The sequence below is a fragment of the Acinonyx jubatus genome, chromosome A1, assembly GCF_027475565.1.
Source record: "Acinonyx jubatus isolate Ajub_Pintada_27869175 chromosome A1, VMU_Ajub_asm_v1.0, whole genome shotgun sequence".
Taxonomy (NCBI): domain Eukaryota; kingdom Metazoa; phylum Chordata; class Mammalia; order Carnivora; family Felidae; genus Acinonyx; species Acinonyx jubatus.
In genome coordinates this window covers 28,385,110-28,403,017 of record NC_069380.1, presented here as the reverse complement: position 1 = coordinate 28,403,017, position 17,908 = coordinate 28,385,110, and the positions used below count along the sequence as shown (strand labels likewise).

General features: G+C 37.1%; 1 protein-coding gene across 1 annotated transcript in view; it reads right to left on the bottom strand.

Annotated features, from left to right (window-relative positions):
• Positions 1–17,908, bottom strand: part of VWA8 (von Willebrand factor A domain containing 8) — a 359,065-nt gene that overhangs the window by 163,614 nt on the left and 177,543 nt on the right. The window contains exon 21 of the mRNA XM_027064910.2: positions 11,330–11,406. Coding sequence (XP_026920711.2) covers positions 11,330–11,406 — 77 coding nt within the window. The remainder of the gene's footprint in view (positions 1–11,329; positions 11,407–17,908) is intronic.

Genomic DNA, 17,908 nt, shown 5'->3' with positions numbered 1-17,908 from the left:
CTAGCCCATGTTCTCACAGCTCACGGTCATCTGCAATCTTTTATGGATTCATCTTACACTGGGTCAATTCATCCACTGAATCTCTAGAACAGACAAAGCTACTGACGTGCTGGAATGTCTTATTGCAAATTCCACCACAATTATGAAGATGGTCATTGCTGCCAAGCTTACCCATTCACTCCTTATCACATCAGCCTTTAAAACATTTTCACATAATTTCCTTCACAGCATTGATACTTCCCTGTTTATTGTGTTATTTACTGCATATTTCCTCATTACCACTAGAAAGCTTCATGACAGAAATGACCTCAGCTGTCTTGTTCAATGCTGTATTTCTCAAGGCCTAGAACAGTGCTATGGACTGTGCTGTCCCTCAGCAAAGGTTCCTTACAGTATATGCCATTGGCACCCTGCACAGATCTCCTTTACCACCAAATACACCTGGTCCCCGGCTACTGCAGCATGACTTCTGACAACTCACAGCTGCACCCTTCTCCAAAGAACTGCCCTCCACCACTGGGGAGCTACTCTGCCCAGAAATGCCTGGGAGTTAGAGGGTCCCCCTTAACCTCCCCTAGGGGACAGCCCGTAACCAATGACTTACTGATATGGGGGCAAAAAAGGCTGGCCCATCTTGCTTCCAAATGGGATAGCTGAGCAGTGCCATTCATGCTCCAGAGCTCTCTGGCTGAGGCCAGATGGCCTAAAACCTCTCTTTTCCACAGCTGTATCCTAACTCCTTGGCCTCCCTGCAAGTTTCACCTCAAAGCTCTCCCTCTAAAATTACTTACACAAACATTTCCATCTCTGGCTCTGGTTCTAGAATACCTAGCCTAGATATTTGTTGACAGCCTGAAGGCATGAATGATGTAAAAATGCAAACAACAATTCTTAAGATTTTTCTAGCGATGTTCTTCGTTCTTCCTGTATGAAATATTATAGCTACATCTCAGTTAATAGAAATTACTTAATTTGCTGTGAAGTGAGCAATCCCAGTGAGACACAAATTGGCTTACTTAATCTAAACATGTCATGCCAGCCCCGTCTGCTCATGTTGTCACTGTTGGCGTCACCTGGAGTGTCTGGCCACAGCAATACCTGCCTTCCTTATAAGGAGCCGCGCTTTATGAAGCATTTTAGATTTTAATAAGTAAAAAGACTGGTGAGAAGTATAAGGCACCAGCTCAAGATACTTCTTCACTCTCCCTGCTTCTCAGGGTGCTGTGAGAAACCAGCCACTGATGCTAGCTGGAGAGGCCCAAAGAGAGAAGAGCAGATTAAGTGGTTGGGATGTGACGGTAACCATGTTCAGAGAATCTGATATTGAAACAACTGTAAGTTTGAGTTGATTTTTATTACAGCTAAGGACTCAAACTTTTTTTGATCTCTCTCCCATCAGAGTATCACTAATTCTATAATGGAAGTCAGTGTGAGATAATAATTCTCTTAACAAAAATGTCTTTTACAAGTTAAAAGAAAAACACCCACAAAGGGTTGGAAGGTTATAGACTAAATTGACATTAGTGATTGACTTGAAGAAGGGGAGATAGGATTGGGGTGGTGGCTGAAGGGGACTTTAGCTCTAATCACAGTGTTTTATTTCTGTAAAAGGAAGAGTAGAATCAAATCTGAGAAAAATATTAACAGTTGTTAAATCTCAAGGGTAAGTTTGGGTAGGTGTTACATAGTTCTATTTACATTTTTTGGATTTTTAAATTTTTTCTCAATCTAAAAAAAGTACATAACACTTGAAAGGAATGTAGCTCTTCTCTAATGGCAAGGGATGGAACAGAACTAAGAAAAAATGCACAAGGCACTGGTGGTTCTCAAGCTTATTTAGCTTGGGACTTAGGAAGTAGAAATGAAAGCTCCTCCTTCTTTCCAGTCTTCTCTTCCAAAATAGCCTAGAGCATGCTGGTCGCTGATTCTCCTAGTTTCAGGGGTGTGTGTGCAGCTTTGACTCAGCCACCTCTCTAACCCTCAACCTGCGGCGGGAGCACGAGAGGTCAGAAGAAGTGTCGGCCCAGGAGGGACATCACGTAAAAGGCCACGAGAATTGGGGCGCCTGGGTGGCGTAGTCGGTTAAGCGTCCGACTTCAGCCAGGTCACGATCTCGCGGTCCGGGAGTTCGAGCCCCGCGTCAGGCTCTGGGCTGATGGCTCAGAGCCTGGAGCCTATTTCCGATTCTGTGTCTCCTTCTCTCTCTGCCCCTCCCCCGTTCATGCTCTGTCTCTCTCTGTCCCAAAAATAAATAAACGTTGAAAAAAAAAATTAAAAAAAAAAAAAAAGGCCACGAGAATTAATTTGGTCAATGTTTTTATGAATTACCTGGGTGATGGTTGATGATACACCCCAGGGGAGGTGTGATGAGGAGGCAAAGTCAGTTTAATAATCTGGAAAAGTGGTCAAGAAAACAGAAAAAGAAATTTCATTAAGAGATTACTATTGAAAAAATGGAAAAATATGGAAAACTGGCCAAAGGAAAGAACTTGGGGTCAAGTTGAGCAAGGATTAGAAATAGGATGGTAGAATTAAAAAAATCAAGCTAGTCTATACATGGATTAGAAAGTAAGAAAGTAAGACTAGAAAGTAAGACTTATATGACAGTTTTCCACATGGCTGGTACTTTAGTAAGGAATTTACTAAAACACTATCATCACTAAAATACTATTTGATTAGCACAACAAAGTCAAGAAGCAACACGGTGCAGTGATTAGAACACATGGCTGACCCCAGATTGTAAGAAGCCCGCTCTCTAACCTCAGCCAAGTTATTTAACTTCTCTGTGCCTCAGTGTCCTCACTGGCAAAACAGAGATGGGAATAGTACTGATCTTGTAGAGTTGCAGTGGGCAGAAATGAGTTACAATCTGAAAAGAGTTTACAGCAATGCTCAGTACAGAGTAGCTGCTATGTACATATTTGTTAAATAAAGAAACCATAATAATATGGAAATATAAGTGGATTTGAAGATCATCCGGAAAAGAGTAAAAAATTATTACAAGCCTGAAGATCTACAGGGAAAGGTTGGAGGGACTGACATAAATCCTTTAGTGAAAAAGAGGCAGCAGAAGGCATTCTTAGTGGGAGAACTACTGTCCAACTGCTGATAAAATAGCAGCTTCTAAAATAGCTTTTTCAAATTCATAATGGGTAGGGTGAGACAGGAGTATCTCAGAGGGTTTTGCGTAGCAGCTGACACGTGACGTGCCTCCAATTCTCTAATGCTCTTATCAGTGCTAAGGATGGCTTGATGGCTCAAAAATAATTTTTTCTATGAGACTTAGAAAAGCTTTCAGTTCTTCTATTTTCTGTCGATACATCTATTTTCCCTCTGGGACTTTGTGAATTTCTAAATTTATACTGTCATATTCAGTTTTCTTCAGCCTGAGGATAAGTCTTACATGTTCAATTATGCTGTGCCTGTATCTTCCTCTTGGCAACAACTCTTGCATCTATGCACATACAACCCATGCCATACCATGCTGCCTCTCTCACCTCCTGGCTTTTAGATAGTATGTTTTTAATAACCATGATGTCCCATGCTCTGCTCTACACTTAGAAAACTCCTACTTCTCCCTTCACACTCAGTTTGAGTGCCACCTTCTCCAGACACCTTCCCATATCACACATGGGTACACAGACTGTTGGGCACCTCTCTTCAAGGTTCCCACAGAACCTGCAAGTGCCTTTTTCATAGCTTATATTCAACACTGTATGGCAAATGTTGTAGTCTCACCCACTGACAAGCAAGCAAGCTCCTTTAAGTCAAGATCAGTATCATCATCTATAGGGCATCAGTGCTAAGACAGCCACTGACAAACAGTAAGAATCTAATAAATACAAGTTAGATAAATGAATTAATATCTAATGAATAAACCAGACTCCTGCCCTCAAAAAATTCCCTATTTAGATGGGGAGGCTTGCCTGGGGAAAGTAGAGTGGATGGAAATGAGATATAGAAATTAACTATAATGCAAATCAGAGTGAGATAAAAAAAAAAGTGGGGCATGTAGCAAGAAACTAATATTTATTAGCTTGCCTACATATTTAAGTGCCTAAAATATGTCAGACATGTGAACGCTCCTTTCCATACATTCTCTCCTTTAATTTTCACAACCATCCATAATAATCTTATTGAATATTATCCGTAATAATAATATTGAAATATTATTATTTAAATTTGATAAGTAAGGAAAATAGGACTCAAGAAGTTCAAGGCCACCAAAAAGTTAATGGTAAAGATAGGACTTGATCTCTGAAACTCACGTTCTTTCTTTCACAATAGTACACATTTAGTCCATACTATGGAGTTTCAAAGGAAGGAATGGTTATACCCAGAATGACAAATCAGAAAAGATTCCATGTAGAAGTAAAACTGGGCCAAATCTGAAGGATTAGGAGAGAAACACAGTGCATTTTACTTATTTTATCAAAAATTTTTAAAATATTTATTTTTGGGAGAGAGAGAGAGAAAAAGACAGAGAGACAGAGTGTGAGCAAGGGAGGGGCAGAGAGAGAGAGAGGGAGACACAGAATCCAAAGCAGGCTCCAGGCTCTGAGCTGTCAGCACAGAGCCTGATGTGGGGCTCGAACTCATGAACTGTGAGATCATGACCTGAGCCAAAGTCAGACACTTAACTGACTGAGCCACCCAAGCGCCCCATGAGAAACACAGTGCATTTTCGATGACAAAATAAAGACAGGCATGGATGCAAGTTCAAAACTTGTGAGTAGGATATAGAATGGTCCAGTCTGAAATAAGGTGAGCATACATGAGGAAGATCCCACTAAAAAAGTTTGAACTATACAGAGAACCTGGGAACTCTATATTTACAATGGGCATCACTATTAAAAAAAATAACCAAGAGCATATAGGTCATGTTAATGATGACCTGTGCCATCATCTTCATATATGAAAGTTAGCAAATGAAAAAAAAAACCTGGTGAAATAAGTATTTCACAGCCTTAAGATAATTCTTAACATAGAAGTGTACTTTTATCCACAGAGGAAGTAGAGCTACAAAAGGTGACATATCAAGTGTCCTCTTGAACATCAAAGTAACATGACATTGTGGAAAAACAAGTAAACAGATGTACTTCACAAATATGAGCCATGTAGTCTCTTCTATTTGCAATACGTACCGTAAAAGTAATTATATCCATTAATCTTTTAAATTACCTAAATCATACTCAGGACAACATCCTGATTTTAACTAAAGACATGAATTAAATTGTCCAGCTTCCTCATTTTATGGGATCTGATCATTAAAACATAAGATGGTAATAGTTAAAAAATACACGGGTTGTAGATTTTATTCATGTACGTTTGGTGATGGTTTTGCTTATCAAGATTATGTTTTGAGTGGCCCATAACTAATTTTGTTGGAATGGCATCTATAAACTAAATTGAATGTGACTGATTATTTAGATGGTAATAGCACAAATACATTAAAAGGAATCTAAAATAAACAAAGTAAAGATGTTATGTAGGTCACCCGTAGATCAGAGAAGTCCAGGATATTTTTTTGATTGCTATTTTTAGGTCTTTTAAAACATATGTTTCTCTTAAAGCAATTTTATGGCTTTAAATTTTATGTCAAATATAGCCCCAAAGCTGTGTATAATGAAAAAACTCCCCACATTGAACTTTGTGAGAATGTCAAATTTAATTAATAAAAATCCATTAATATTACATATTTTAAATAGAAATGGAGAGTTTTTACTTCCAACTTTATATAACAAATTCAGTATCAAATATTGCCAAATAGAGATACCTGAGTCCCTGTTACAGTGAGTAGATATTTTATTTATAATAAATCATCAGTCAGTAATGTAGCAATGGGTGCTATCAACAAAATTTATACAAATATTAGGCTTTGAAATTGTTATTACATTTTTAACTTAGAAAGTTTTTTCATAGATAACACATCTATACATTTATGTGGCCAATGTCAAAATTACCACAGAACACAAATAAGCAGAATACAATTCTTTACTATTAATGGATCATTTGTTATCTTAAGATAAAAAGTAGATATAAAATGTATTATAGACAGAAAATGCATGTGGTATCTCTCCCTAATCTTCTGAACTTTTTAAAAAATGACTTATTTATTTTTGAGAAAGAGAGAGGGACAATGAGCAGGGCAGGGGCAGAGAGAGAGGAAGACACAGAATTTGAAGCAGTCTCCAGGCTCTGAGCTGTCAGCACAGAGCCCAACATGGGGCTTGAACTCATGAACTGTGAGATCATGACCTGAGCCAAAGCCAGACACCTAACTGACTGAGCCACCCAGGCACCGCTAATCTTCCCAACTTTCTAAAGTACCTTGAATACCATTTTCTTCTTGCTTATTCAAAGATTTTGGAATATAGAGCTAAAAGATGCTACAAATTACCTTGTCTACCTTTCTTATTCAGAGATGAAAGAACTGAGAGCCAAAGGGAGACCCAAAGATACATACCCTCAAACATATATAAATAAAAGGTAAAAAATCAATTACTTCAACATTCATATAAAAGAGTTTAAAACAGAAAAGCAGATTAAATCTAAAGGAAATAAAAGGAAGGGTATAATCAAGATAAAATCAGAAAATACTGACTAGAAAAGAAACACACAAAAGAGGTTCAACAATACCAGAAGTTGGTTGCTTGAACAGACCAATAATATTGACAACCTCCTGGAAAAACTGATCACTAATAAAAGAAAGAGAAGGCAAGTAACCAATACCAGGTATAAAAATGAAGATATCATTACTGAGCCTAAGGACATTAAAATATCATAAGATGATATTATAACAACTTTATACCAATAATTAGAAGACAATGAATAATTCCTAGAAAAATAAGATTTATCAAAACCTCTTAGAACTATTGAAGATAATGAATAATAAACAAAGGCCTGTTTACAATCAGTGTGATGATGACATACACCCAGGAATAATTACTAAGTACCTGTTTTATTTCTTTGTCTTCTTTTTTACTGATTGTGCTAAGTAACCTCCATAATTCACAATCAAAATTAATTGATATAATTCAGCCTAACACAGCCTATTTCCTTTAAAGTATTTTGGTGTCCAATATATAGAAATGGAAAAACTGTCCCATCATACAAAGGGACTCTCACATAAAGTGACTTCCTTATTTCTGGGGCATAAATTTGTGAGTCAATTTCAATCTTTGATGTCATCTTTAAAATAAGTTGGCTTTCTGCTTATTTTAAAATCTAAAATTTAAATTCATATGTTTTTGCTCAAATTGACATTGTATGCTTAAGTGGCATGGGAATATACACTAATTAAAACTTCCAAGTAATTACATATTTTTAAGGGCACCACCAGACAGTAGAAACTAAACACAATGCAACCAAAATAAAATAGCACAAATTCTAAGAATGAATAACTGCAATGCTCACTCTATCATCCTTAAAAATATAAAATATGGGTCTTGTCATGTGCTTTAAGGCTCAAAAACTAGAACTGTGATGTTATAAACAAAAGTTATTCAGGTGAGAACTAGCAAACTAGTCAAACTTTGATTCTTTCATTATTTTCTTCAAACTTTGTCCATGTAGGAAGAAAAACTTGTTTTAAAGCTTAAAGATGAGGGGAAAAGGTAGTTCTTCAGATTCAGGGGAACATAAAATATTGAAATAACTATAAACAAGGACAGTATTATAACTCTTTAAAGATAGAAATCATGTTTCTTATTCCTTTCTAAATCCCCTAAAACACATAGTTCTATAATCTTGACATAGTAAATTCCTTAAAAAGGTGAGTTGAAATTCCTAGGTTTATATAAGTTATTATTCATAGAAAGAAGAACCATGAGAAGATGAAGGAATAGGCTAGAAATTTTCCAAAACTATGCAGGTGACCTATGCAAGTTAAGGGATTGAGATGGCCTTGCTATGCCCTATTAAAATCAGCAAATTAAAATTTGCACATATTTTGTTAAATTTATTCCTATGTATTTTATGTTTTTATCCTATTATAAATAATATTTAAAAATTACTTTTCTTTGTCCATTGCTATCATATAAAAATAAAACTGATGCTCCACATTGACCTAGTATCCTGTGATCTTTCTCAACTCGCTTATTCTGATGGCTTTTTTTTTTTTGTAGATTTCCTAGAATTTTCTATATATACAATCATGTCATCTTTAAATAAAGACAATTTACTTCTTTCATTTAAATATGTATTTTAGGGGCGCCTGGGTGGCGCAGTCGGTTAAGCGTCGGACTTCAGCCAGCTCACGATCTCGTGGTGTGTGAGTTCGAGCCCCGCGTCGGGCTCTGGGCTGATGGCTCAGAGCCTGGAGCCTGTTTCCGATTCTGTGTCTCCCTCTCTCTCTGCCCCTCCCCCGTTCATGCTCTGTCTCTCTCTGTCCCAAAAATAAATAAACGTTGGAAAAATAAATAAATAAATAAATAAATAAATAAATAAATAAATAAATATGTATTTTAGCTTTAGTTTTTTCTTGTCTTATTGCACTGACTAGGGCCTGCAGCATAATGCTGAATAGTGAATATCTCTGCTTTTTCCCCCATTATAGAAAGAGAGCATTTAGCTTTTCACCATTAAATATAAGTTAGCTGCAGGTTTTTCATAAATGCCTCTTCTTAAGTTGAGGAAGTTTCCTGCTATTTGTAATGTGTTACAACATTTTATCATGAATGGGTATTAAATCTTACCAAATACTTTTTTTTTTTTGCAATGATTGAGATGATCACATAGCTTTTCCCTTATGCTATAGATTGAATGAGTCACATTGTTTGATTTTCAAATGTTAAGTCAACCTTACAATCCTGGGATAAAACTCACTTGATTATAATGTATTATCCTTTTTATATATTCTGGAAGTTGATTTTTTAATACTCTTTACAGATTTTTGTATCTATGTTCATGGAAAATGCTGTGCTGTAATTTATTTATATTATGCAGGTCTGCTGTTGAAAAAATACCCTCAGCTCTTGTTTACCTGAAAATATCTATTTTTAAAGATTTTTTTTTTTCCAAACACACTATTTGACACTCACTTCTCACTTTTTTTTCTTCTTTTGGCACTTTGAAAATAATCATTTCACTGAATTGTGGTTCGTATTTACTACATATGAAAAATCAGCAGTCATTTTTATCATTTTCCTTTTGTAATATGTTTTTTCCCCTGTAATATGTCTTTTTTCCTCTCTGGCAGTTTTAAAGATTTTTGTCTTCCAATTTTCAACAATTTAAATATAGTGTACTTTGTTGAGGTCTCCTGTTTATCCTACTTGAAAGTCACTGAGTTTCCTGGATTGGTGATTTTATGCTTTCCATCAAATTTGGGAATTTTTCCACCATTATGTCTTCAAATATTGTTCTGACTCATTCTTTCTCTTTTCTTTTGAGACTCCGATTGCTCATATGTGAGACTGCTTTTTTTGGAGTTGCCATTTCTATATTGAGAATTCCTAATTATTCCCTCATTATACTCTTTTTCTCCTTTAAATGCCTGAATATATTTATGGCAATTGTTTTATAGTCCTTGTCTGCTAATTCCACCATCTGTCATTTTGGGTTTTATTTCTACTGACCAATTTTCCTGCTTCTTTGTATGTCTAGTAATTTTCTATTGAATGCTTGACATTATGGATGCTACATATTGTTGGATTTTACAGTCTTCCTTCATTTCATGTGAAGTTTGTTTGGCTAGGCAGTTAATGTACTTGTGAATTAGATGGATCTTTTAAAGACATTTCCCCCCTAACATCCATCCCTTTAATTTTTAAAGTCATTGTGCATGAGAAAAATGTCCGAAAATACTGCTAAATAGCAAGCATCCTTGTTTTCTCAAGGCTTTTTTTTCGTTTTTATTTATTTATTTTATTTTTTAATATGAAATTTATTGTCAAATTGGTTTCCATACAACACCCAGTTAAACTTATTAAGGATGAGCATAAAGCAGCTTTTATTTTACAGATAGACTGGTTCTACTTCTAAAGCACACACTCTATAGAATATCTTCCGAATGCCAGGAGTGTTTAATGGAGGCTCCTAATCATGTGGGACCTCTGGTACTTGTTTAGCTCACAGATCCCAGGTAGTTGTAAGTTTCCCAGTATTTGTGAGTCTTGTGCAGTTTTATAATTCTTTACTATGGTAGGACTAATCTGGTACCACTTACTCCATCTCCATAATAGCCAGAGGTATAAATCCCAAGAGGGAGATTTTGTTTTTTGTTTTTTACTATCTCTCAGCTTTACTTTGGTTCTCTTCTCTTTCTTTCATGACTCACTAATTCTGCTTTCTTTTTTCTTACATTTTTCTCCCAAGAACATATTATTTAATGGAAGGACTCAAATGAGAAACTAATTCTTGCAACTCAGTCCAATGTTTTTTCCACTACACAATACATACATATTTTTAAATGTTTATTTATTTTGAGAGAGTGAGAGTGTGAGTGGGGAGGGGGCAAAGAGAGAAGGAGAAAGAGAATTCCAAGCAGGCTCCACACTGTCAGTGCAGAGCCCAATGCAGGACTTGATCTCATGAATTGTGAGATCATGACCTGAGCATGAATCAAGAGTCAGATGCTTAAGTGAGTAACTGAGTAACACCCACTACACAATATGTTTTATCTCCTGGGATTAAAATAACAATTAAATCTAGTTTTAGCCAGCTTATTACTTGGTATATTCCTTGATTTCTCTATTTTTTTCTCTCTCTCTCTCTCCCCATCTCTTTGTCTCTGTCTCTATTTTGGTGGATCTGCTACTTACTTTTATTTTAGAAAGATTTAGAGCAGGTTGGCTGATACAGGTAAAAACAATTCATGTCAAGAAAATCTATTTGATTAAAAGCTATCCCTGAACCAGCATTCTGACCACACAAAACTAAATAGTCCACAAAGTGTTTATAAGGAAGGCAAGGAGACTAATAACTTATTCTATATTTTTGGTTTCTTACCTCATTCCTGAGATCATATAGTATATTGTTTCTCCTTGTGAGCTATTTTAGCTTCCTGTTAGTGAATGGGCTTAGCCTCTAATATTTTTATTCCAATTTAAGGGCCTTTATGTTGATGAAATCTGCTCCTAGAATGTAATGTTCATCACTCTCTGTCCACAAAATATCTATTTATTCATGTTTATAAAGCATTAGTCACTTTAAAAATAAATTTTGCCATGTTTTATTGCCTTTTAAGGAGGAGGAAGATAAGGACAGGAGGAACAGAAATAAAACTGGCTTATAAAATGGGCTTTTAAAAAAGTATTTTTAAATTGTACTGGGAGAAAAATAAATAATTAAACTACATCTCAAGAGGTTGTGGGTCTTACACTCTTACCTGTGCAGCTGAATGTATTCTCGAGGTCTGTTGAGCAGGTGAAGGAATCTGTCAACAATCTTGTTCTTTCCTACACCCTGTAATTACACAAGGAGCGTTAAACAAAAAGAGACTTTTGTGGAGGTAAAACAAACCAGAAGAATCTTTTGCCAAAATGTACTTTCTCAAAGTTGTACTGTTTCAGCTTATTGTTAATGGAAATATACATATATACATATATATATGTTTACATACAGCAAACAAATACAGCACAACTTCTGACAGAAAGGTTTTTAAAAAAGTTACTTCTAAGTACACTAGGTTAATTTACATAAAATACACTAAACACATTCTTTTTATTTAAAAGGAACTTCATAATAACTTTTAGCCTTCTACAGCTTGTTTTTTCTGTTCTACAGTTTTACACTTAAATATAGATGTTATAGTACAATATTAATTATTTCAAATTTGAAGAATGGCATCAAAGGCAAGAAACTAAGTATAAAAACAATGATTTTGCCACTGGTTCTTCAGAAGCATGGTTTTTAAAGACAGATGAATACAACACCGTACTTCGGTGTTAATCAAACACTCATTTATTTTTCTCCTTTTATCCCCCTTTCAGTCCTTTAAAACCTTGGAAACCTAAATTATAACCAAGGTTTATTAATAAGTCTCAACTAGGGGCACCTAGATGGCTCAGTCAATTGAGCGTCCAATTATTGATTTCAGTTCACATCATGATCTCAGGGTCATGAGATGGATCCTCACGTGGCGCTCTGTGCTGAGCACGGAACCTGCTTAAGATTCTCTCTCTCCCTCCCTTCTTCTCAGCTCTTATGCACTCTTTCTCTCTTAAAACAAAAAAAGTTTCAACTATATCTGCTCTTGTTAGGAATGTCCTCATGTCCTTACCACTTATTGATGCTGAGAGTTGTTGCCATCCTTTTGTAGAAGACAGACTGTTAAAAATGGAAACTACTCCCATGCTAGTTCCCCATTTTAAAGTTTTCTCTTAGAGGTGGAATACTCTATTAACAGAATGTGACTCTTTTAACAAGTGAGTTGTGTGGGAAGAGTAGAAGTCGTCAAAAAGCTAAATTCCATAGTCATATGTAGTCATAGCGATAAATAACACTTACTGATTTCTTATACCCTCCCTGCCAAGCTCTATGCTAGGTATTTACCTGTGTTCTTTCATTTAATTACCATAACAGCTCTATGAGGTAAGTATTTTGATTATTCCAACTTCACAAATCAAGACACCAAGTCTCAGAAAAGCCAAGCAACATGTTCGTGGTCACACAGCCAGGATTCAAATCCAGGTCTGTCTGATTCTGATGCTCATACTTTTAGTCCCAACATTACGGATTATATTTCTCTCAGTTTGAAACTGATTTAGGGAAATGGGGCCTTCAATTTTCTCCTCCCCTACTGCTAGGAGTACATCCTAAGGAAATCATTAGGCAGATCAGGAAAATGCATGGCGCTAAGCAGTAAGAGCAGAACCCCAATAGAAGGAGGCAGGCATTGGTATTTCTGCTACACGCTCAAATATCTTGTAAAGAAAGGCATTCTACAAGCACAGAGGATAGAAATTCAAATCAATCAAATGAGTATTTATTGAGCATTCTCATAGTCCAAGAACTGTGATAGTTCCTCTAAGATAAACAAATTCATAAAGAAAATATGAGAAGTTGTCCCTCACAGTTCTCAAAAGGAGGCAAGATACATACACAGGGAGCACAGAAGACAAGTCGCCAGTGTACATAAATAACTGCTGACTTATATGACATAGATTCTAATAACCTTAGAATCTTTCTCTTCTCTTTGGCCCACTAAATATGTCATAAGATGACAGATGCAAGAGAGACTAAGAGGGTTGGAATGATTACCAATTAATAAATACGACAGAGATATGAAGCACACACAGAAACACACAGTAGCAAGCAATTAAGATCCATTGTATACCCTCAATTCAGGGAAACAGAATGAAATCAATATTTAAAGAAGGACAATATGGCAATAATATGCAAACTATACTGAAAGAGGAGAGACTGGTATCCAGGAGATTGATTGTTTATCCACTCAACATATAAACAAACATTTACTGAGTGATGGCACATGTCAGGAGAGAGACCAGTGAACGAGACAGATAAGGTTTCCACTCTTCTGGAACTCCCATTTCAGTGTGGAGACAGAAGGATTGGAAGGTAGATTAGAAAAGTAGGTAGAAAGCCAGCAACATATAGTTAGACAACTAACAAAATAAAGAAAATTATCAAGCAGTGATGTTCTCTACACACAGTTAAGATAGGGTGAGGTAATACTAACTGGGTGGTTATTGACATTGATTTAGAAGTGAAGACCTTTCCTCAGGTAACTTTAAGCTGAGATCTAGATGACGAGGAGCCAGTGCTATCAAGATTCCAGAAGGGGCATTCCAGGAGAAGAGTTGCTACAGCTGATCCCCTAAAGTACATATAAGCTTAGGATATCTGAGGAGCAGCCCATGTGTTCAAGCATTGTAGGCAAGAGAAGAATATACAAGATAAAGAAATAAAAGTAAGTAGGGTCTAACCAACCAAGTTTACAAGTCAAGGTGAAGACGTGGGATTTTATTGTATTCGATAGGGAGCCATATATATATTTATATTTATATTTATATTTATATTTATATTTATATTTATATTTATATTTATATTTATATTTATATTTATATTTATATTTATATTTATATATTTATTTATTTATTTTTGAGAGAGAGAGAGAGAGAATAAGCAGGGAAGGGGCAGAGAGACAGGGAGACACAGAATCCGAAGCAGGCTCCAGGCTCTGAGTTGTCAGCACAGGGCCCGACGTGGGGCTTGAACTCATGAACCGTGAGATCACGACCTGAGCCAAAGTTGGACGCCCAACCGACTGAACCACCTAGGAGCCCCCATTACAAGATTTTTTAGCAGGAAAGTGACATGAACTAATACATAGGTATGGAGAGTGAATTATAAGGGAAGGGGTAAGGATGGAAACTGGGAACCAGTTGGAATGCTACTTCCAGAATCCAGGCAAGAGACAGTGATGGCTTAGATTAGGGAGGTACAAGTGGAGAAAGACAGATTCAACTTGTTTTGCAAGTAAAGCTGACAAAACTGGCTCACGAACTGGATAAGGGAGGGTAAAGGAAAAGAAAGATCAAAGGTTACTTCTAGATAATTCCTTGAGCGAATGGATACGAAAGACTAGGGGAGGAAGACCTTTTTCAGGAGGAAAAATCAAGAGCTAACCCTATCTTTCTCCAAAGCATTTATCATCATTTAACATTCCGTCAATTTATTTGCTTGTGTGTTACCTTTCTCCCGGACTGGAAATGTTAGCTCAAGAAGCTTGTCTTGTACACTACTGTATTGCTAGTGTCTAGAACGGTGCTCACACTAAGTAGGTACTCAGCTAATTTGTCTAATGAATTAATGATATCTACATCGCCCCAGGTGTTTATGGCAGTGACTCCAGTCATCCTCAGTACTTCTGACTCCCTCTCAATTCATTACTATTCTTCTCATTTCTATCTCCAAAATAGATCTTAAGTCTGTTAAATTTCTCTGGAATCATCTTAAACCAAAGGAATATCTTATCTTGTCTAGAACAGTGGTTCTCAAGCTTTGATGAGCAAATGAATCATCTCTCAGATCTTAACAAGATGCAGAATGATTTGGTAGGTCTGGGCTGGGGTCTGAGACTCTGCATCTCTAAGATGCTTCCAAGTGGCACCAACACTGCTCATCCACAGACTTTGTGCAGCAAGAATATGTACCTGCAATAGTCTCACAACTGAGCTCCCTACATTCATTCATTCATTCATTCACTCTATTCATTTGTTCATTCTATTCATTCATTCATGCTATTTTGAATGTATTTTCCACACTGCCAGCTGGAGTAATGTTCTTAACAGATAAATTAGATTATGTCATTCTGCTCAACCCCACTCAGTAGCTTCTCACTGCATTTAGAGTAAGTGTGAAAATTCTTCCTGTGGCCTGTAAGGTCCTACGTGCTCTAGCCTCCACTCATTCCTCCAGGCCTCCAGTGTCCACTCTTCTCCACCCAAACACTGTTCTAGTCACACTCAGCTTCCTTCAGTCCTTAAAAGATTCCAAGCTCTTCCTACCTCAGGGGCCTTGCCCATGCACATCCTTCTCCTTGGGGAGCTTTTCTATCATTCACCATCTTAGTCATTCACACTCATTATCTTAATTCCCTTCTTCACAAAGGCTTCTCCTACCTTCCAGTGTAAGTTAGGCTCTTCCTCACCTCCCACACTACCCTTTATTTTTCCTTCTTAAGCGTAAGTAGGATTTATATGGGTGACAACTTGTTTATAAAGTCTCTCTCATCCACTGTTCTGTGAACTGAAAATGTCCTGAGACCAGGGTCCAGGACTATTTATTGCTGGTTTGCCCAGAGCCCAGCACAGAGCCTGACACAATAATGCATTCAATAAACATTTGTCCAATGAATGAATACAAAGAATTTAGAAAGTACTGGAAAAGGGTATAAAATCCCAGTAAGATATGAACTGTGATCATGTTAATAAAGATAGTGAATATCGGAAACTGTGATGAGTTCCAGACTAGTAAAAACTGGTCAAGTTTTGCAATGATCCAATTTACACATTTCACCTACAAAAGATTCAACGTTATTAGAGCTGACTGTCAAACTGACAAATTCACTGACGTAAGAACAATGGATCATTTCATCTTCTAGGAATCTTTTTGATATCTAACTGGATTTCTCCCCAGATAGTTCCAAGTCTAACACAGGAACAAAGAGAAGGAAAATATTTTCACATTTGCACATATACTACAAAGCTCTGTAAGCTTTAAATGGCATGTTCTAACAAACATAAAATTTTAAATAGATACATTCAGAGGAGTAAAATGTGTTTGTTAACATATCAAGTCTGCTAACTTCAAAGAATCTAGAGAAAGCAAGTATCATAAACGCACTGTAATGTCAGAAATACAAAGGATCTCCTGATAGAAACAGATCATGGAAAGCTACTGCCAGGAGCTCCTGCTCCCTGCCCACCTCCAAAGTTACCTAATCAGCCATGCTTTTCAAACTGCTCGAGCAACATACTGTTTTAGGGGCTTACAAGTCCCAGAGATGTGGGATGTGACATGAAATCCCCAACTGCCACCGGGGATCTCTTTTTCTTTATGTTAGGGTCTTTAGAACTTCAGAACTTCTAGCTCAGCTATCTTCTTGCTCCATATACTCTCCCTGGGCAATCTCAGCCACTCCCATAACTGGAGTCATCACGTAGGGCTCAAACCTCTTTCCGAAGCTCCAGCTGAGATCCCTTATCCCTGTCAACTGAACTTCTGCACCAGATGTTCATAGTGGACTCATTATGCTGCCACTGAAACCCACTCCTTTTTCTTTTTAATCCCAGTATAAGAGAGTATCACCATGTACCCTGCTACTCAATGAACGAAACTTGGAACGTTTTTGACTAGTCTACTTTTTCCTATGACCCCATTCAATGTCACTACAACCTGTGTAGTCTCTACCTGCAAAATATTTTTATTCTTTCTTCTCACTCCTTTCTCTCCTTTTCTTCCTTATTTCCTATCTTCCCTCCCTCCCTTGTCCAATACGTCAACTATTTTAACACATAACGTTACAGGTAATGTACTAGCTGAGCAAGATATGATGGTAAATAAAATAGCCATGGCCCATGGTCACGCTCACAGCTTACCATCTAGTAAGAAACAAAGACAATTAAGCAAATATAACGAGTACACCTATAATAAGTGTTATGCTATGGGATATCCGAGATGCCTGAAGATTTTAGCAAAGGGCTCAGGCAGGCCCACCACACATAATATTGTTTAGTGGGGATGTCAAGGAGTTAAGGAGGTAATGGGGAGGAGGAGGAGGAGGAAGAGCGTTCCAGATGGAGAGAAGGGTATGTGTAAAGACTTGAGGGCAATCGTGAGCTGGAGTGCTGGACAGGTCTGAGAGAGGGCAAAGGCTAGAGCAGGAATGAGGAAGGGAATGGTAAGAAATCAAACAAGAATGGCAGGCAGGGTCTAGCTCTGGCAAAGCCTTGGAAGCCAGTTAAAAGAGTTTGGGCTGTTTCCCAAAAGTAGAAGTAGAGTAGAGGAGTAATAGGATCAGATTTTGATTTTTGGAAAACCACTCTGTAGAATGATCTGGCAGACAGAAAGAATGAAAGCCTAAGAAAGCAGCCCAGAAATGCCTTAAAAAAATCCAGGCAGGAGATGATGGTGGTTTAAACTAAGGAGCAGAAGAAATGGATGGATTTAAGAGGTATTTAGGGAAAAGAACTAATGGGGTCTGGTGATGGTCTGGATGTGGAGATGAGGAGACAGAGGAGTCAGTTTCTATCTGGGGCCACAGGGTGGAAGGTGGTGCCATTTACTGACAAATGAAACAGGGGAGGAGAAGTGGATTTGCTGGGAGGAGGAGGGAAACCTAGTTTTAAAAAAAGGCAGTTTAATGTTGGATTTGTTTACTTTGAAGTGCCTGTTTCCCATATCTGCTCCTTCCTCTCCAATTCACTGTCACTACTCAAGG